The sequence below is a fragment of the Nipponia nippon genome, unplaced genomic scaffold, assembly GCF_047370975.1.
Source record: "Nipponia nippon isolate SJK-2023a ecotype South Korea unplaced genomic scaffold, ASM4737097v1 scaffold_31, whole genome shotgun sequence".
NCBI lineage: Eukaryota > Metazoa > Chordata > Aves > Pelecaniformes > Threskiornithidae > Nipponia > Nipponia nippon.
In genome coordinates, this window is record NW_028262349.1 from 3,182,967 (window position 1) to 3,203,967 (window position 21,001).

The 21,001-nt window shown below is 41.8% G+C and overlaps 1 protein-coding gene across 6 annotated transcripts in view; it reads right to left on the bottom strand.

The window, feature by feature from the left end:
- KDM4B (lysine demethylase 4B) overlaps positions 1-21,001 on the bottom strand; it is a 93,947-nt gene that overhangs the window by 33,917 nt on the left and 39,029 nt on the right. For 5 of the 6 annotated variants that reach the window (XM_087769379.1, XM_087769376.1, XM_087769375.1 and 2 more), the window contains exons 7-10: positions 19,851-19,954; positions 15,314-15,451; positions 1,257-1,453; positions 733-765 (exon numbers count right to left, since the gene is read on the bottom strand). In XM_087769379.1, coding sequence (XP_087625505.1) covers positions 733-765; positions 1,257-1,453; positions 15,314-15,451; positions 19,851-19,954 — 472 coding nt within the window. The remainder of the gene's footprint in view (positions 1-732; positions 766-1,256; positions 1,454-15,313; positions 15,452-19,850; positions 19,955-21,001) is intronic. The other variant, XM_087769377.1, reaches the window with a different exon arrangement.

A 21,001-nucleotide genomic window follows, 5' to 3' on the forward strand; every position in this document is an offset into this window, starting at 1 on the left:
CCTGGATTTCAAAGAAGTGATATTAGAACTGAAACTAGAAGCAGAATATTACATCTGGATGAAGCAGTACAATTTCCAGCGACTGCCAACACTCACACCAGAAATTCAATAAATACTAGATGAGAGGGGAAAGAAGCAAGCTCTGCGTGCTACACTGCAAGCACTTCGGGTAACAGGCAGAGCGGGAAGGAGAATGAAGGGTAAGGGAGGATATGGAAGGGCACACACTTGCCATCTGAGTACATTAGAGCCCTGTGATAATTTGATTTCCTATAATATAGAGTCTCATTCTTCAAGCAAGCTTGATGAGGAAGGGAAGTTCTCCCAGCAGCAGCCCATGTCTAAACACTCTCGTTCAAGTCCACTTTCTGGGACAGCAGCAGCTTTCTATTAACTATCTGCTTGGGCGACCAGTTAATTTTCTCCACAACCAGTTAAACATGACGCATCAATACTAATTCAGTAGATTAACTGCACACTCAAGAATGGAAAACCAGAACAGGCATGAGATAGCTGAGCTTCTCTAATGACGCAAGAGGAGATCTCAGAAAACTACACAAAACCAAGATGAAGTCCGAGAAACCTCAATGCCCAAGGGCTTTCTGTGCCCTTTCAAGGAAGCAGACATGAAAAAACTAACTGAAAAAGGAAAACACTTTCAGAGTTACTATTTTAAGAAACTTGACAGGAAAAAGAATGAAGTCATTTAAGTTGATGAGGGAAGTCACGTACCGGTGTTTGTTGTCCTCTTCCTCATCTCCTATCCTATAAAGCAAGATTCCAACAGTAAAAGGTTAGCATGCCAAATTTTCAATTGAAGCATGCTGTAACACACAAAAACTACAAACTTGTAGAAAATTAATACAGAGATCAAAGGAAGCACAGAAAGGCATGCATAAAATCCCTTTTGCAATTGACAGGGGTTTTTCCCTCCTGCTTTCTGATAAGCGAAGCTATAAATGTTTACTATAGATTTTTTGTCTTCCAGGATAAGAGATGAGATGTGAGGGGACACACAGCGTCCTACTTTCAGAAAACATGTGCTTCTGTAACATTTAAAGGAAACAGAACAACGAGGGAGCACATTACCCAAGAAAAATTACAAGAGGAAGTGTTAAAAAAAAAAAAAAAAAAAAAGGAAGGAAAAAAGAAGAGTTTGAACTATCCCAAAATAAGAATTACAGTGTTTAAAATCTTAGCAATTAAAATCAAACACAGTGCTCAGACACAACTTTTTTCTTTTTTTGTCTCTTTACCTGCGAAGCAATTTAGCCTTCAACTCTGCCTTCGTCTCATTCCAGGCATCTAGTTCTGGGCTAGTCAGAGCTGTGGGTTTCATATGGTCCAGGACAGCAATGTCTTTTCCTTGTTTCCATAAATCGTAACGTTCTGGTTGCAGAACCCTCACAAAGACATCCATGGAAATCTTCACCATGTCTTTGCGGCAAGTACACTGCAAGAGATATCCAGACACCAACACCACATCAGATCAGAGGAACGTTTTCTTGTCTCGTCAGCTGAGTTTGCCTTTCTCCAGAGGCAAGCTAACGCTCTACCCATTTTGTCTGTAAGGCCTACGGTGGGTTACTAGAGCGGGTCAGTGCTAGGAATCACACTGATGTATATGTGGGTATTTCAGCTTAGTGGAAAGCATTGACTCTACCTGCCCTTGGCAAAACCAGACAGCACAAGCTGCCACACTCTCGGAGGGTGGTTGAAGACTCTGTTCCCAAGGATGATCTTCTCCCTCTAAGCCCACCAACCAAAACTTTCCGGTGACTGACACCCCGTATACTACTCATCTACTGCCTTACAGTAATAACTTTGGCCGCTGTAGACCAGGTCTGAGTCTGATCTCAAACCTACGTTCCCCCCATAAGCCAGTCTCTTGTGGAGCTTCTCAGGCTGAAAAGAGATTATTAATATCACTTCATAACTGAAAAAAGCCTTAAAGCAACACAAGACTAACGTAGTGAACAAGGCCGTTAAACTTCATAATTATACTTTATGACGTTGCACATAAATCCTTCACAAGACTGCAGAGAAATAAAAAAGGCTACAACAATAACTACATTCTGCATCTAAACCACATATGCCTAAGCCAAAGAAAATGTGCGTTATTCGTGTCAACTAGCATACGCTCATTAAAATTAACCTCTGGAATTACACCCTTGCCACTGTACGTGCTACACAAAGACTACTTACAGGCATTTTTACTTGGATATCCATTTGCTCTGATGAAGCACAGAATTAACAGCCCGAGTCTAGCACTGGGATTCTCACCCACCCAGGCCACAGATACCAGACTGAGCGAGCAGGTAGTCTTTTATCAACTTTTAACTCAAAAGCAGGGACAGGATTGAAAAGGACACAGCAATACACCAGTACCCGCATGCCTCACGGAGGCTGCAACCACAGCTTTGCTGTTGTATGTGAAAAGTTGAGCCCCCTTTTAGTTCTGCTCTAAGGTGCAAAGCTTTGCTTGCACTTGCGCTAAATTGCTTTTCAATGTCAAGTTGAGGATGAGGTAATTAGAGCCACTTTGCAGGACTTCTTTTTTTTAAAGCTGTTTCACCCTCACTCCACATGGTTTCAAAACTATTCTATCCTTTCTCTTAGCAGAAATGCGTGAAATTAAACTTGCTTCTCCCCTTTCTTCGTTCATTTTTCACTACCCTTATTAAAAGATTTATGGCCGTAGTTCAAAAGCCACCGAGAGAGAGAGTCTTTCTGTACAGCTCTCAGCTATCCCACTTCCCTCCCAACTCCTGTTTTTCATTTTGCAAAGACCGCTGGCTACCTTCTGCTCTGCTCTGACTGGGAGAGCAGCAATAACCTGAGTGTGCTGAGTGGGAAGGAGGCACCTTCAGGAAAACTCAATTCATTTAATGAAAAATAGTGTGGGACAGAAAGGCTGGAAATGCAATTTGGCCAAAGAATGGCAGGAACACAGATGGTACCCATGCTTCGAATTCCTGGCCAGGCAGAAGCTTCTCCATTAATACTGGCTTAAGGGATTTGTATTGAGCAGATTTTCAATCACTTTTCCTAAAGAAATTTTAAAAGCACCTGTGCACTGCTACAAAGAGGAATACAGAAGAGCACCCCACAGCACACATCATCAATGAGCTATGGAGACTGACCTCCTCTGGCTTTAAAAAGTATGAAAAATGGCTTAAAAGGGGAACAGTCCACTTTCTGATCCTAACCTGGAACCAACGTGCTGCCACACACAGATGTCAATTCCTTCAAATCAAGCGGAGCAGATCCCAAGTCAGCCGGGTCTAAAGGTCTCCAGCCACCATCAGCTTAAGAGTCTCACAAAAATGTAAAGTATACACAGATTATCAAGAATCCACACACTGAGCTATCTGGATGCTATTCAGACGACTGTTCAGAGAAACGACACTGTGGGCTGCAATCTCCAGCGTACCACAACACCAGAAGCCCGCAGTAGCCAAGTTCGTTCCTTTACACAAATCTAACATGATGTATGTTTATATTTCAATTTTAATTTAATTTTATTGCTTTCACACTAGCAAGCATGAATAATTTACAAAGCCTCTTCCCTTTGGGGCTTCTTCTGGACCATACAGTTATATTTCCTCAGCTGCTGCAGTTGTGACACATTCCCGTTCCCATAATGGCCAGGGTATTTTTCCATACCCTTCCCTCAGACCCAGCAGCGAGATCCTGCTTAATAGAGCAGATGCTTCCAATGCAACTGCAAAAGGGACTGTGCACGTGTGTCCGAGAGGTGGGAGAGGGAGGGGAACGGGGGAGATCAGAGGAGGAGACTGCGGGGAGAGGGGCAAGAAATTTCCTTTGCAATTAATTACCTGCTCTACACCATTAGAGCAGGACAAAAATAGCAGGCTTGTGTTTCCCTGTCCGTGATACCCATTTCCACATATTGCCTCCCCTTCCATATGCACAGTCATATTTCTTTCAAAGTATTTAACTGTGGTAATAAACACATGTATTTCCTAAGAGATATTATGCCTGCCCCCCCACCTCTGTCTCTCCCCATCCCAATTTCTGCAGAACATATCCTTCCATATTCCATTTTCCCCCCTCAAATTCTAACACTTTCATATTTCATTGTTATGAACTTTATAGAAACAAACAACAACAAAAAAAGAACATGTCTACACTTAAACGCCACTGCTAAGGAGAGATACAGAACCTCATTTCCTTTATGTGAGCCAAAACTGAACCACAAAGCCTCGACTCGCGTATTCACATAACTCCTACACACCAGTAGACCTGTGACAGATTTAAGAGCGATATGGTCACCCAAAGCACAGACCATGACTAAATGGCAACATGAAGGATACGCCTGTCACGTCAAAATGACAGGTGAGGAATTTAAGGAACTCTGAGATCTAATCAAATATCTTCCCGTCTCTCCCTGTCGTTCCCCGTTTGGTAGCCAGACCGCCACACCAAACTGCTCGGGAACAGCAAGGCTGTCAGAGCGACAGATCAAACAACAGAATATTCGTAACTTGGATCTCCAAGGATTGACTGCAAGTCCTGAAAATTAGGGTAGAAAAAAACAAAACAAAAATCTTAACAGCTTTAGGTTTTGCTCTTTTCCTTTGGTTACAGGGGATCTGAGACCCAAACCAGCAACAAGACAAGAGGAGATTCCATGTTCACCAAATCTGCAAGAACTTCATTTGTTCCATCTTCTGAAGGCTTTTCCTAGCCTCACCTCCGCTTTTTCGTAAGCTAACGGCTTTGCTACCTGTACGGGATAAGAACATGCAAAGGCAACTTGCAATCTAAGCACGTGCAAAAATACTATAAGGAAACGCAGAGAGTGAAGCACTTCTCAAACACAGAAAACCAACATTCTTCTTCCACTTATTATTATCTGCTACTCAAAGTTGGAGACTCTGGTAAAATATTTGACCACACTCGGAACCCTGTCTCATCAATTATAACTCAAAGACTGATAGTGGGAAATTTGTGGCTACTGTATGTGTAACCGTTATCTTATTTGCTAGATTTTTTAAAATAAAAACACTAGTAAGTCTATATAAAATAAGAGTCAAATAAAAAGACCGTCTCCTTGCAGCAATAAAATGAAATGGTATATGGAAAAATGCAGCCTCATTCAACCTCAACCTTCAGCGTCATTTTTGTAAGGATATTTCCCTCCCTTCCCAGCTATTACCACTAAACTGAACCCCATCTGTTCCGTAACATATAAAAAGTTAATGTAAAATAACCCTTCTCCTTATGTAGAAATAGTCACAAAACCGATATATTTGAATTGGCACTTCTGGTTCTCATGAAAGTCCCCTCACATTTAGACAAAACCATGGCCCACTGCACAGTTGTTTAAGACTCAGCTAGCCTCCCGTTTTGCCTTAATGGAAATTTAAATAGAAGAAAACCCAACACGCTCAAAGTTGAAGTTCTTTCAGCTGTTATGCCAGCATTAAATGTCAGACCAAAATCTTTGCTTAAAGCTTTTGTATCTGCTTTTTCATAACAATGAAGCCTAAAAGCAAGTTACTGGGAAAGAAAGATGGTTACGTTCAAAAGGCAGCTGGGAAATTCTTGCCGTGTATTATAGGAACACATACATATTGCTAACACAGACAACATTCCTAAGCTTCTCCCCATAAATTTCCAGGACAAGGTATAAAGTTTCAGCTTTTGGGAGAAACGCAAAGTCCTCCCAGTGTAATACTCTTAAACAGCTATCCAATTTGTTATTGGATTACAGACGTGTTACTTGAGACCTAGTTAATACTCATCCAATATGACAAAATTAACTAGTTTGGGCTCCAGTTTAATTTTCCTTCCGCTCAGCCCAAAGCTCCATTGCCACTCAGACCCCGTACAGCAATGCTCTCACAGGTAGCCAAGGTTTCAAAAGTGACAAAGGCACCTAAATTGCAAGTGTGTGCCTGAAAGATGAGCAGCAGGAATTCTGCAAGTAAATGAGGAGTTAAACTTTGAGAAGAAGGAGAAAAACCTAAAATGCATAGTTTGTGCGTTTAATGGTTGGTAGTTGAAAGCTTGTGGGAAAGAAGATGAGCCTTGACCCCCTGTTTCTAGTGTAATTACTAAGTCTCAACAACAAACCAGTTCATTAGGAAACCCACTGGAAATCCTCTACAGAGTTTCATAAACAAAACAATTAGGCAAAGATTTCCAAGGACCCTCCCTGGTCCCTGGCTGCAGGGCATGCTTCCTCCTTGTGTGGCTCCTTAACTCGCTTCCGTAATGTTCCATGCAGATGTTGGTGGGTAGGAGAGCTGGGTAAGTGGCAAGCGGTGTTAGCTGGGGAGTCAGATTTACCCCGCTCCGCTCCATTTGTAGTAAGAGGATTCTGGTTCAAGATGTAATATAAAATGCTACGTGACATGCTTTATTTTAAGCAAATAAAATAATAACCCATCCCAACTGGCACCAGGCTTCTGCTGATATGTTACAAGGAGGTTTGGGGTTTTGGGGGATTTTTTTTTTTGGTGGGTGTTGTTTTTTTGGTTTTTTTTTTTCCTTTTTTGGCAAAGCTATTTTGCAACCTCTGCCAGAATTCTTTTTTATCTTTTACTATTCTGTAGACTACACCTGTAAGGATGCTAACTACTCCTGAATCTAATCTCAAATATACGCAGTCCTCATTCCTGCGAGACGAACACAACCACGGCTAAAGGTCAGTCGGGGGGAGGATCCCCGCAGCGGGGTCCTGAGTTACACGTCCTGGGTAAGGCCGAAAGGCCAGAGAAGGGAATTCAGTGCTCTCAGCAGCACTACAAGAAGGGGATTCAATGAAGTACCAGTTCCCTTCTGTTTTGACAAACTCGTTCCAGTACAAGGGATAAACAAAACAAGACATCCAGTGGTTATGATGTAGTCCATAGTGAACATCATTCTGAGGTTATCTCAAGGTATTATTTCTTCCGCATCGTAGGACTTGCGAGCTGGTGAAGGCAGTCTACCACCGACCACTGTCGGCTGCAGAAAACATGTCATTTCAGCAGGTCGGCACCCTGTGCTCGTGCATTAAGCAAGCAGCGAGCATGAACTGACGTGGCTTGGCGAAGATCTACAGCGTGAAGCGACAGACACACTAGACAATTCTTGCTAAGTGAGTAAAGTTATCCTTTTATCCTCCTGTTTGATCATCTTTTTATTCATTTCTTTTTAAAAGAAAGCCGAATGCTGCGCTGTATTACACACCTGTAAACCAACAGATGAAGTAGTAAAATCCACCATTTTGTATCCCATGTACGACAACCAAGACCTAGAGGCAGTTTTTAGAAACATGAATAATTATGTTTGCTGGAATATGAAGTGTTGGTATCTAAAGTGACAACCCAAGATTTGCTTCTAGCACACTATGAAATTCTTTCCCCTGGTAAATAGCGAGTATTCTTCAGTAACATTTTTCAAATGGCTACAAAGCTGAAAATATATTTCTTGCAACTCCAAATGCTACAACTTAGAATCAAGGGAGGGTTGATGTATAAATAAAGGAGGCAAGACATTGTATATCAATCCTAAAGGAAACGGCAATCAAGACCCCTCTGAAAACCGCACACCAAATGAAGCACTTCTGCCTCTTTCCTGTAATAATCTAGACCCACCTGCACATATTTTCGAAGCAGTTGGAGAGTCGGGTGAGTACAGAGCAGAAGCAAGATCTGAATCCTGATGACTGAGATTAGGAAGCACCCAGCTATGAGCCACCCCACGAAAACCCTGAAACTGCTAACTGCCACTAGGGAACCAAGCTGCAAGAAAATCAGGAGCACAGCTATAAGGAAAGACAAATAATAAAGCAAAATGGAGTTAAAAAAAATGAAAAGAGGCTGTTCATAAGCAATCTACTCTCACTGCACTATAATAAAAAGTGGGCTTTATTTTTAAAGTGTTCTTCATGCACAAAGCAAAGAGGCAGAAGGGTAAAAAACCTTGCCTTTCAGTACACTGAAGGAATTTCTGTGGAGGACATCAAAAAGGAAAGGTACCTGATGAGAAACTGTAATGTCAATTCACAGCTGCTTCACACTTTTACACTGCCTTTCAGAGTTCTAACATCACCATTTCTGCAATTCTTGAACAGAATGCACTATTTAGTTATTTATTCTTAGGTGGAATGTAAGACTTACTCTTCTTTCTTCCTATCTGTGCCCCTATGCGTCACCCCTGAAGCAATTCCAATGGAGCAGCTGCACAGGAAAGCACGATGCTAAGACAGCTTTTAAAAGGGATTTTTGATGGCCTTGCCATACTAGCATCCCCAAAGCCAGATGACCCTTAAGCCTCCTCTCTGACACATGAACGATTGGGGCTGGTAGACTTTATCAGGGACCCCTGCGTGACAGAGACGCTGAAGGAATAAGCTGCAGGGAGCACATTCTTCACATCGCTATTTACTGCGGCCACAAAGCACACCACAACCTCCACACTATAAATCACACAGTTAGCGAGGCAGAGAGAGAACGGGAGACTGTGTCAACCCAGCAACATCAGGACTCCACGGGTTCAGGGCACCTTTCCATCCCAGAGATCCGGCAGTTCCCATCGCAGGCTCTTGGAGAGTCACCCTGAGCTGGCAAAGTCATTACTAAGCAGCATTCAAAAAGTCAAGAACAGCATGCTTTACACCCTGCAGTAATTAAGCTTAAGTAAATTAGGCCAAACAGCATAAATACGCCTAGCCTGTTTAAAAAAATCTGTTTAAAAAACCCCAGATCCTCCCCAGTTCAGTGCTCTAAGGTCACACCAAACACTGAGCAGAGAGGGAGGCGAGCTGCCTGAAGTCGTCACAGCCCCCAGCTGCCTGCCCCGAGGTAGAAATGTCCCATTTGCTGTGTGAATCAAAGCTTCAGCAGTTCCTAATTACATTCTGGATTTAAAATTAGTTTCTCAGATGCCCCTTCTCAAGGGCAGGACATCCAGAAGGGGAGGCCAGGCACCTACTTAGCACCCATCCATCCACACGGACGTCAGTCGTTGGGTCCAGTGGCACGCGGGCATCCCGAGGACTGAAATCCTGGAAAGCTCCAGGGTGTATTTTTACTGCCGACAGAAGTGTAAGTGTTCTTCCTTCATTAACAAAAATGATGACAAGCAACCTCCCAATCAGTACTTCAGAAGGGCATCTTGGAAGAGAGCTGATAAAACAAAGCTCCAAGACACTCTCAGAAAAATAACCGTTTCCTTTCCACCTTAGCACGAAAAACACTGTAAAAACTCCTCTTTATTGCATAGCATCAGTGCTTCGTGGCGAGTAAGGTATTAGGGATGTTTACAAATAACACACAAAAAAAAAAAGCACAAAAAAGGTGGAAGATTTTGTACAAGAGCAATTTTTGAATCTGTCTTACAAAAATAAACTACGGAAATGGTTTTCCTTACTAGCTTTTTTTTTTTTTTTTAAAGTATTCTGAGCTTAAAAGGTCTAATTAGAGTCGGTTAAGGCATACATACAAAGTACTGCAAAAATGCAATTCTGATCTCCCTTATTTCAGAGACCAATTTTACAGTATTACCAGTTCCTGCAAAAACCTCATTAATTTTATTTTCTTGGAAAACAGGGGCATGTTTTAAGAGAAAACCTACTAACATCTGAATAGTAAGAAGGAAGCTTCAATTTTACAACAGAAATTATATGCTGGACAACTTTAAATCACAAATACTCCAACTGTAAATTTGAGATATGTTATTTCAATATTATACCAAAAAAACACCACAGCAGGAAAGGGTTCAGAAGCAATAAGCTATGTAAAAGACCACAGTCTGAGATCCAAAGGGCCCCTCTCTCCAAGATGCCTTTATATATCAGTAAAACCCAAACAGGAGTCTTACTTGTGCCTCCTTCCCCCCAGAGAAATGACTCGGCAGCAGAGCAGGATCGGACCACACCGGAGCGGAGGCCTGTATGGGAATACTGCCCAGGGGGAGATGAGGGCTGCTTATTTCAGAACGTAAAATGTAGGATTTGGGAAGGAAGGGCAACTTGACCCCATTTTACATGGAGATAGATAATTTCAGCACTATCTCTGGAGTAAACAGGAGATAAAATGAAGGTATGAAAATGTCAGCCGATAGTAACACAGACGTTATCATCCAGGAGTGTCTGCTATTAATATAAAGGAAAGTGCAAGAAATTGTTCCCCTCCCATCCACTTATTTCCAGGCCAGTTTGCAAAAGAAATAGAAAAGCCGACCTGTGAGGTACGTTGGAATTTCTTATAAAATTGTACACGCTGAAAGTGCCTTTTTGAATATCAGGAGACTTACAGGCCACCTTGACTTCAGGAAGGACGCTTTACTAAAACACTTGGCTTTAAAAGGGTTGTTTAGTCAAACACACAGCTAATAAGCCCCCCTGTCTGTCGATGGCTGCATCCAAGAGTTCAGAAACAAAGCAAATCAAAACAGTAATGCAGGAAAAACTGCAGGCTCATGCAGCAAAACAAAGAGGAAAGAAAAATGATGGTAAGGAATGAAAATGATCATTCACTGCCCTTCATGCACCAGGCCTTCTTTGACAACGAAACAGAAAAAGGAACATGACAAAGAGTTAATGGAAAACAAATGACTGAAGAACTCTGGCTATGGAGTACGAAGGAAAATACTTCTCCCTAATTTTCTAGGCTCTGCCTATGCAGGTAAGCGTTAACTCCAGTACATACGAATAAAACCATCCCTACTCAACTGTATTATTCAATCACTAATGTTAAGGTCTAAAGCAGAGTATTCAGATTACAGCTGACTCCTGAGGTATTGTGCCAGTATCTCCAACACTACGAAAAACCTTTTTAACCCATTTCTTCTGGATCTCTTTTTACTTTGCACACTGTGACAGACTGATACGTTAGTCAAATAGGACTGTATCTTAAAAAGAGCATTCCCTGCCAGAGTCTGATCTGCAAAGAATGCTGAAATGAATTCCCATCACGTATTTGGAAAGACCTAGTGACAGCACACCGGGATTATCTATGGGAGCCCCAAGATTAACTGAAGGTCTCTCTCCCCCCCAGACAAGGAACTGACAGATGTGCTGTTCCACCACAGCTTTTCACACAGATTAGGTGGAATAGGCAAGCTGCGGTTGGCCTCAAAGTCACCTTGGATGGAAAGAAGTCAGCCGCAACACAAGGTTCCTCCAGGACAGATGGAGACGTGTACATTGACAATAAATGGGATAACAGTTAAAGAGCTGTTAATTCTTACACTTCTGGGCACAATGTCCAGCTGTAGGCAAGACATCTATTTCCCAGCGGTACACCACCACATAATTGAAGACATGAAGTAAAGGAGAATGTTATACCCTTCCTCTGAATCTAAGGAGACTGACACTTGCTAAGAACAGACAGCAATCAGTCCTGAGGATTTATACACATCATGAGAGGTGACACGAATTTTGTCTGTCACATACCAGCACTCAGCACTGAGGCTAGAGAAGCAATTATTAGAAGGATCAGCAAATCAGACTTAAGAGGCAAGCACCTGCTATAACTAAAAAGCTGAAACAACACCAGGGAAAACTTAAAGAGAGAAAGCAGAGAATTCTGCTGAACATTTGTGGTAACCCATGTGCCGAAAGCCATCAGCTCTCCGATTGCCCACCTGAGCCTGGGATATGCTAAACAGATACCGGAGACATCTGATACAGATGAAGACACAAATTTACCTCTGTGTACTGGCCCTATGTTCAGTTAATAAAGATGCTTTGGTCAGTATGTTCTTACAGTAAGAAGAGGCTATTTGTCAGCAGTGGTTACGACTTCCATCTAAAGACATGAAACCCAGCACCACACCCTAGCTACCGCTACACATACACCCTTCCAGTTCCTTCACATCAGCTCCTCCTAAGCAGTTCTGAAAGAGACTCCAAAACCTCCCACGAGGTTCTCAAAAAGCTTTGAACTGAACAGGACAGCTAGTTTATTCACTTGGGTATTCACCAAACCAACTTCCACTTGAATTTTTAAGCATCTGTTCATCCTGGTTACAAGTTTACACAGATACAAGCATATTTACCCACTATTAGTTTCCTACATAACTCTGCAGCCATTGCCCTTTTTTTTTTTTTTTGCTCATGCTGATGCTTGTTCTACAATTAGAGCAGAACCAGCATCTAAGAAGCTGATCTTTAAACTTCAGTCTGGTTATTATGTATTTTTTACAGCCTAAGCAGGTTCTGCTGTGGTTAGCAGAACATTTCATCCATCTGGCAGGCAATTAGCACGGCTCTGTCTGTGTTTCTCCGAGGTGAGCCATTACCTTCCTATGTGAGCTCTCTCTTGTGCTATGCCATTGACATACATCGCTCTCAGTGGAGCAGAATCCAAATTTCATCCCCAGGATAATGTCCAGGAGAACGTTACAACTGGCTAATTTTGAACCTTAACTTGTCACCAGTCTCACGAGTACCGGTAGGACAAGACAGCTGTATTGCTAACCTGAGGAAAGGAGAAGAATCGCCTTCCAGCCAACTGGTTTCAGTGCAGTGTGAGTATACACCTGCAGAGCGCCGCCCAGTCTAGAGTTTCCAAGAACTTTATAAATGAGTACGTGACAAGAAAAAAAACCAAACCTGCTCGGATGTGGGCAAGGATAATCTAATTGTGCCTGAGAGCACAGAAAGCAACACAACCATTTTTTAAATTTAGTAAACCTGCAGTAGTTATCCAAGACTCACACGCTCCAGGATGTCTCTCTCCACAAATTCTCTCTCCACAAACGTGCAGGCAGGGCGGGTGTACACAGTCAGCTGATATTTCATTAAGTCCCTGTTTAACTTAAAATGAGATTTAAACAAACCTTTTGCCCTTACAGTGTAACAGCATTCATACCTCATCTGGAACCTGATAGTAAGGTACCTAAGGGTTAATTAACATGTATGCAGTGCGTGGTTTAGGCAATATTAAATGGAAATCTCTGAACAGACAAGTGTCACTGAGTGCAATGGAAATAAATTGGGCGTCTCCTTCCACACTTCAACTTTCTCTCCCTAGATTTGCTCAGAGCTCTCTATGCTGCTTGTTCAGTAATTTCACGCTACGCTGCTTAACAATGTAAGCATGGAGGCTCAATCTAAAACTGCACTTCCCAAATGTCACTTGTTTGTGAACACATGGCTGAACCCAAAATTGCTTTTAATATTAGAGTGGTGCCTGCTGGCACTGCTGTAGTTAAGGGTCTGTCAGAATTTCCACCATAAACCCCATTTTCTAGGGTGTAATACCATGACCATTTGCTACAGATAAACCTGGTATACAAGGTCACAGCAGACAAACACGATTTTTAAAATTTTCAAACAAAGTTTGCTTGGCTATTTTTGAGTTTAAGACACTTAACACTGATTTGAGGCCTCTTACGGTTTTAGGTTTTTCTTACCATCCCTCCCCATCCAGAACAAATTCAAATGTACGACTCCCACTCCAGCCTCCACCTGGCCCTGGAGCCCGATTATGGCCGCAGGGTCTGGCCTACAGCCTTGGTGGGACATGAAGAGATCACAAACACCAACGCAGGGTTCGCTACTTGAACGTTGGTGGGGGACGGAGAGGACAAATACACAACTTTTCAGCATGAGGATTTCACCATTACGAGAATCATTTCAGTTGCCATTGCCAGCAATTTTGAGGTGTTACCGCACTGGCACAGCGAGTTTGTGTATTTTATATTTCACGACACTGCCACTAGCGTGCCTAACAGAAGATGCTTTTACATCACTGTAGTTTCAGAAATGAAACAATAAAATCTATTTGTTTCTTTCAGAAAAGGAGAGTGCTCAGATCCCAAACTTGCTGCTTAATGGCAGACTCCTTGAAACTATGGGATGGATATTACCGAAAAAAATAAAGACGACAGACATTTCACCTTTCAGGAACCCTAAAGGGCTGAGCTTGCTTTCTGTGGGATGAACTCAGACACAAAGCATGGTGCCACTGGGTAGCTGAAGGCTGCCTGCCTGCAGTTGCTGAGGGAGGATATAGAATACCAAAGAGGGGAAAAAGCAGGAAAAAAAGCTCCTGTAGGGTGACAACCATCTTCCTTATCTAGTTGGGTTAATGATGTTCACTTATTAAAAAAGAAAAATAAGAAGAAACAGCATGGGTTTTTTTGTGATTCTACGTGATCCCTTGAAGCCTGCAGTGCCAGAAACAGCACCAGCCTCCAGAAGCAAAAAAGTGACTCACGTTAGTCACAAAGCAGCCACTGAGGCTGATTAACACACAACATTGATTGCTACCGAATATAATTCTGTGCAGAAAGTTTCAGCCTGGCTCAGAAATGGCTGAAGGCATTACAGCAAAAAGGTGGGGGGTGAAAAAGGACGCTGTCAAGGACCCTAGGATCCCAAAGCTGAGAAGAGAATGACACCATGCAGTAATCATCTACCTTTTGCTACTCTCAGAATATAAACCTTGGTAAAGGAAAAACAGACATCACTACATTGTTCCACAGACTGAGACACGGACGTACTCGCAGTTCATTTTGAACAGTTGGTCTTGCCCAGAACAAAGCATTAGGATGCACTACAAAAGTTACAGAGTCAAGCGGAGTGGATAGAAGAAAAATAAGCGAAGGAGATATTATTAATGCTATTCTAGAGTGAAAACTAAGTCTGCCTTTCTGGAAAGGAACATCTGAGGCAATTTTCAACTGCTACCCCACTGTAATCATTTCTCCTTTCCCCAAAGAGTTTGTGGAACTGAACCCCAATTTAAAAATCCAGTTAAGCTGAGCAGTTATACTTCACACTTAAAAACAAGAGAATGCAGTATGCGTGCTGCCATGAAAACCATCACTGACTTCAGAACTGTCAAAAGTAACAAAACATACAAGAAATTTGCCCTAATGAGAAACAGCCACACACAGCCATTCCAGCATGACTCTCCTCTTCAGACTTAACTGAGTGCTTTTGTACAGCGCACAAATTCAGATCTTTTCAGAAGGTTAACTACCATAGTCTTATTAAAACTTAAAAAAGTATTTCCAGTTTATTCCTTCCCCTTCAATGTGTACTTAATGAATTGTATTCAGTTACATCAGTCACCGTATTCACTGTGAAATGCGGTTTAGATGCATCGGAAAACTAATCCTAACTTACTAGTCTCAAAACCACCTCTACACAAGGTGTATGTAACATCTAGTATGAGAGAAAGTCCTTACTATGCCCTCAAAACGACACGAATTATGAACAGGCACAGAACAGCAACATGGCACACTGTCAAAACAATGGCACTTTCCATTTTGTTCTTTCGCATTCCTTTGTATTTCGTGAGCTAGTGGTTCTAAGTAACCCTTCATCCAAACAGACACCTACTTGGGTTGCCATTTTTCCGTAGTCAATCCATCGCAAAGTGGCAAAGTTGGTAGACTCAGCACAGTTGAAGCCATGATTGAAGCCAGCATGGTAACCGTAAGGAAATGTAATCATAAACTCTCCAGCTTCCTGGGTGATCTGAAAAACAGAAATAAAAGGAAGAGAGACCCCACAGATCAGTTGACACAGCACCTTGAGAACACAGACCTATAAAAAACTCCCGGGTTAAATCTCTCTCTCTCAACTGGACGGTAGGCAGAACAGTCATTGCCAACTCTTGGCCAAACCCAGAACAATTTCTTGTTAACCACAGAAATACTGAAATATTTCTATTAAGGAAAAGAGACAGTAAAATGGCTGGAAGGGGTCACAAGATCTGAAGTACTTAGACTCAGAAGCTCCAGTTACAAAAAAGGTCTGAGGCTGCAGCATTCTAAAAGATCAGTAAATCTGTAGATGGCGACTACTTTAGCTCATGGTAAGTCCAAATCTACACTCCCACCACCACGCCAGTGGAGCCAAGAAAACTGGATTCCTCTCCTAACACACACTGCACTGCAGGGTCCTACTGAAGTACATGCTGCCTTTCACTGTATTTATTTCCCCACTCACGTTACTCCCATTTGTCCGCCCATAAGTCAAACAACCTAAAAATTACAGCCCACCATTTGTCTACTTAAGTAAAATTAAAACAACAATAAGCATTATGGACATTATTAATATAAGGTTTAAAAACTCTGCAGATTACAGCTGTAATCAAAGGCCAATCAATTTGTGATGCTTCTAGAAAATCCTCTTTTTAAATCTTATGCAGAGAAGATATCGGGGAAAAAAGGAATTTAATTCTTAGAATATGGCACAGATCGTAAGAGCAACTGGCAGTGATACAGCGCACTTGGAGCAATCCTTCCAGTCCAGCTCTCTCGCTTCGCGAGCGTGCAACAGCACCTCCCTCCTATGGATTAGGAGGAAAATTTCGACCTTCCCTGTCTTTTCAACCCAGAAGTGCTGACAGACCTTTCCTAGCAGTCACGTGCCAAGCAACTCCATTTGGATTCCTTCCCACCAGCAGTAACTCACAACACAGCAGTTCAGACCCTACAGAGATTTCAAAGACCTTACACTTTTAAACGCAAGGATGGGTCCAAATAGAAAATGTCAACAGGCAGAAGTTCAAACATTTACCCAGTTGGCTGGACAAACACCTAAACTTGCTAATGTCATTAATTAAAAAAAAAAAAACAACAACAAAAAAACCCAAAGGAGAATAAAAGCTGCTATGATAATACAAGAAGCTTGTGCAGTATTTCTGGATGAGAGGTGCTGAAGTCCGGTCTGTACCCAGCTTCACAGAGCATCCTCCCATCCAGCCCCCTCCATAAATCAAAGCAGAGTGGTAGATTGCTAACTTCAGAAGACGGAAAGATTATGTTTCTGTCAGGAAATCTACATCCTGGTATCTTCATTTCAAGCCCACAGTGTATGTCCTCCATGTCACTGCTGTCAACATTATCCCTACAATAAATTAGAAAGCACTCAAGATGATGGATAGGCCATGCAGAAAAGTAATAACTATTGAAGGAAAGCCAGCACAAACTGCCACTCATGGAGAAAGCCCTAAATTTACTGACTTCTGCAAGCTCTTGAAGAATAAATGGAGAAATCAATAGGAGATTACAGAAATACACATTTTTAATTATTAAAAAGCCCTAGTATTGATCTGTTTCTCTTTTTCCAGAAGTAAATACCATTATAGAGATTTATAAATGCATGCCTATTCATTTCATTGAAATCTGCCAAGAATTTAGAGGAAGGGATCCTATCTCTGTTTCTAAAGAAAAATGGCACACGTTCACTGTTTCTGAATAATAGTGATCCTCCTTCAAAAGCTGCTATTTCAGGACAGGAGGTATTCAGATAGAGGCTGCTCAGACTAAAGAGCTGCTCCTCCTTTTTACATCCTTCCAGTGAGTGCCAGCGAGAAGAGAGAAGCTATCATAAAACCCACACTCCCCCCACACTTTGTAAATCAGGATTAGGAGTTATATTTAAGTAACGTGTTAATAATCCCCCTTCCTTTGAAAAGTTTGGTTTTGACAGTAACATAGTCCTCTGTCTACACTGGGCTCTTCTATTTTTTGTAAAAAACAGGGAGACAAAAATCAGGTTCTTAGCATTCAGATAGTGCATATTTTAAAGGTTTCTACCTATACTCAGTATGAAGGAGACACCAGACATCAATCTGCAAAAAACCTTCATGTCACAAATGATAGTGGGAAGATTCATAGTGAGAAGCCCAGCTAAGCACGTAAAGACTTTTTACCAAGCAATAAATTAGAAACTCCCTTATTTAAACCACTCTGTATCCCATCCCTATCACCATACAGCTCAGCAAAGCTGACCTGGGATAAGCTTGGAAGGAAAGTTTTCCTCTACTCCCTTTTTACAAAGTCCTTTGCTCCACTTGGCTGGTTATTGATCAGAAATCACTTAGTACATAATTACTAGTCAATGCCACTTTCCTTAAATAGATAAAAAAGCAAACATATAACAATGAATACATTGTTCTGGAGAAAAATATGCCCACCTACAACATTCAAAAATTTTAAAGTCCTGCAAAAATTTCCTTCTCTTTCTGACCTCTGGCAGACCCAAGAGCACTGCCCCAGCACGCTGCTTGAACGAAACGGCAGAAATTCCTTCCCAGTTCCTATTCTCCTCCATTCTGCAGGACGACTGCACGTCACCAGAGGATCACATGGCAAACTTCACTGAGAATGGCTAGTGTGCACCATCAGGTACTTTTTAAATTATTATTTTCAGCTGCTTCTTTAGATAAGCAGTGCACTCTTTTTAGGCTCTGTTCAGCCAATTATTGCACCACTTACGGCTTCTGGTTAAAACAACTTCATAAGGAAAACACCGCAAGAAGTAGCAAGACAGAGCATTCAACTGATACTGAAGCAGAAAGAAGCATAAGAAATCCTTAAACTTCACAGTTTAGGGCAATAAATAAAGATAAGGTCAGGCAGATTTTTCAGGAGCTTGCACTGGCTACAGATTTTGTACTCTTTTCTGAGTATGGTCGGGATGGAGAGCATCTTTTATCCTCTATCAAGTCATTTCTCAGAGGGGCATCTATGCATTAAACTGAGATGCCTCCCATATTCCAATCCACATATCCTTTCTCCTGAAATCTGTAAAGTGAAAACCCTTACCAAAAAATTCAGATCCCACAATTAGATATTTTCATTATTATTTTCAACCATGTGTAGCAGGTAGCTGTGTTTTCACACTTGGGAATTAGGTTCCACAGATAGAATTACAAGAAAAACGGTTTGTTGCTCTCTATGAACAATTTAGTATCAACCATCAGGTGCGAACTACGCCAAGTCCAGCCACTGATGTTGAACCATAAGCACCACATCGCTTCGTGCAAGTCTCCCCTGCACTGACAGCAAGCTCATCTGACATGCCAGATGATTACACTTCAAATTTCATTCATCATAGCCTTCCACTAGGAAAAATGAAACAGTCTCTGGAGCAGTAAATTGGATGAATTCATAGTTTTTATGCTATAAAAGAGCCAAGATCTTTTACTTCCATCTCAAAGAATCACCCGGCTCATCAAACAGGTGCTACACTTTGTCTCAGGTGGACTAACTCTAGCAAAACCATGCTTTAAAAACCCCAAAAGATCAGAACTTGAGAGTTCTTACTTAGAAAAAGATGGCCATAATATCTACAGACGATGGTGCAAGGGGGATGGGGAAGGATGCGATCAGTTTGCATCAGGCATTTTTTCGGTACTTCCCACTGGAGTTAAAGAGCCCTGGTGCCTCTAACTCAATTCCTTTCCCCACATCCAAAGGCTGCCCTGGGCCCTCCTGGCAGGACGGGCTCTGCGGGCCGGTAACACGCAGCAGCAGTAGCTGTTTGATGGATTCTGCACTAAACGTAAGCATGCTTGGCTGAGGAGATTTACTTCTTGCCAGAAGACTTTAAGAATAAGCATATTAAAATGATCATACCAAATAAACATGACGTCTCATTTCAAATAAGAGGACTTTCAAGAGATTCATGGATCCTTACTGGCTTAGCGTAGAAAGAACATTTACACAGCAGAGAACCAGCATGTCTAACTCCAGTTTTTGGTTCATACCGCATCCAGGAGAAAAAAAAGTCTGTGTTCAAGAATTACCAATGAGTTATGCTGCCTACAGATAAGCCACAGCATCTGTATTACAATTTGCCCCTCTCTACCTAGAGAGGCTCCCTAATTGACAAAGTTAGTTCTAGCGAAAGCTTTTGTGAAGAGAAGCACTTCACAGAAAGCGTCTTAGCCAAACCACAAATCCTCACTTAGAGGCAGCCACCTGGTTTAAACCGATAGGATACATTTAGCATAATAATGCATTTAGAAATTAAGCAAACTGCTCCCCAGCGGTTTGCAATGAATTGTTTCCTTAAAAGAGGGGTGTGGTGCTTTGTGCACCTCACAACTTGCTAGTGTCTTCAACGCATCCTTTGTACGTACCCGGTCAAAAGGAATACCATACTTCTTCAAGATTGAGGGTGAAATGAGGGTCATCTTGTGACGGAGGAAAGCATCACATCCCTGAGAGCTTCCTGGAAAAAATCCTGTAGAGAGATTAAAAAGAGGAGGATCACTATAGGAATACTATATCCAATCATTATTTAAGCAGAGACAAGCTGAGAAAATGAAAACCTGCCTCAATACTTTATATAGATCAAAACAATAGGCATACAACTGAAGGTGTCGGCAATTAGCACATCCCTCGTTGTTTAGAATACCAGATAAATTTTGTGACAAAAACTCCCATGTTCAGCATCTAAGCCATCTATGTCTGGGAATAAGCAACTTGGCCAAAATCTCAGTAAAACCCTAGCAAATTAAGAAACAGAACCTGTCTGTCTCAAGTTTTGGCTAGTACCCTAAACCCTGAGCCATCCTTTTGCTGAATACGGACAAGGAAAAAGTGACAAGCATACACCATCTACTCCGAACACCGCTATGTCCTTTTTACCCCTTCTCTGACGGGCAGCTATATTATTCCTGGGAAAGGAATACAACTCATAAGATTCCAGACCGATCTGCCCCACTTACCACCCCCTCAAGGAAAAAAAATAAGCGTGTAGATGTTAATATTCAGTCAAAAGAAAGGAAGGAAACAAAATGTATCCATCACAAGGCAGTGGAAGGAGGGACACTGATTCGCTGGCCACCCTGGTCACCAGCGACGCTGGCAGAGACAGCGTGATCCGACTCAGACAGTATCTCAGCGCTATGAAGTGTTAAGTTCTACCATAGCTACATGATCCACGCTGAGCTGGTAGAATAAATCACAATTAATAAAAAAAAAATACTAAAATTGTGGTGAAAACTGAACAAACCCCTTGACGTCAGCACTTCGCTCCCAGAAATGTCAGCTCAACCAATGTAATACCATTTCTTCAAGACCATGTGTTCCACTCCAAGTGGGTGATTCAATAACAAATTATGTGTTTATAGGGATTAAAAAACATCGCCATTTAGGAAAATAAATAACCCAAGCTCTGGAAACAAAACTAATTGATGAGACATAATGGAAGGGGTTTCAGAAAGTGAAAAGGATTACTGGATTCCAGATTTTCTTATATTTTTGTACTAAAAGCATTTCAATTAAA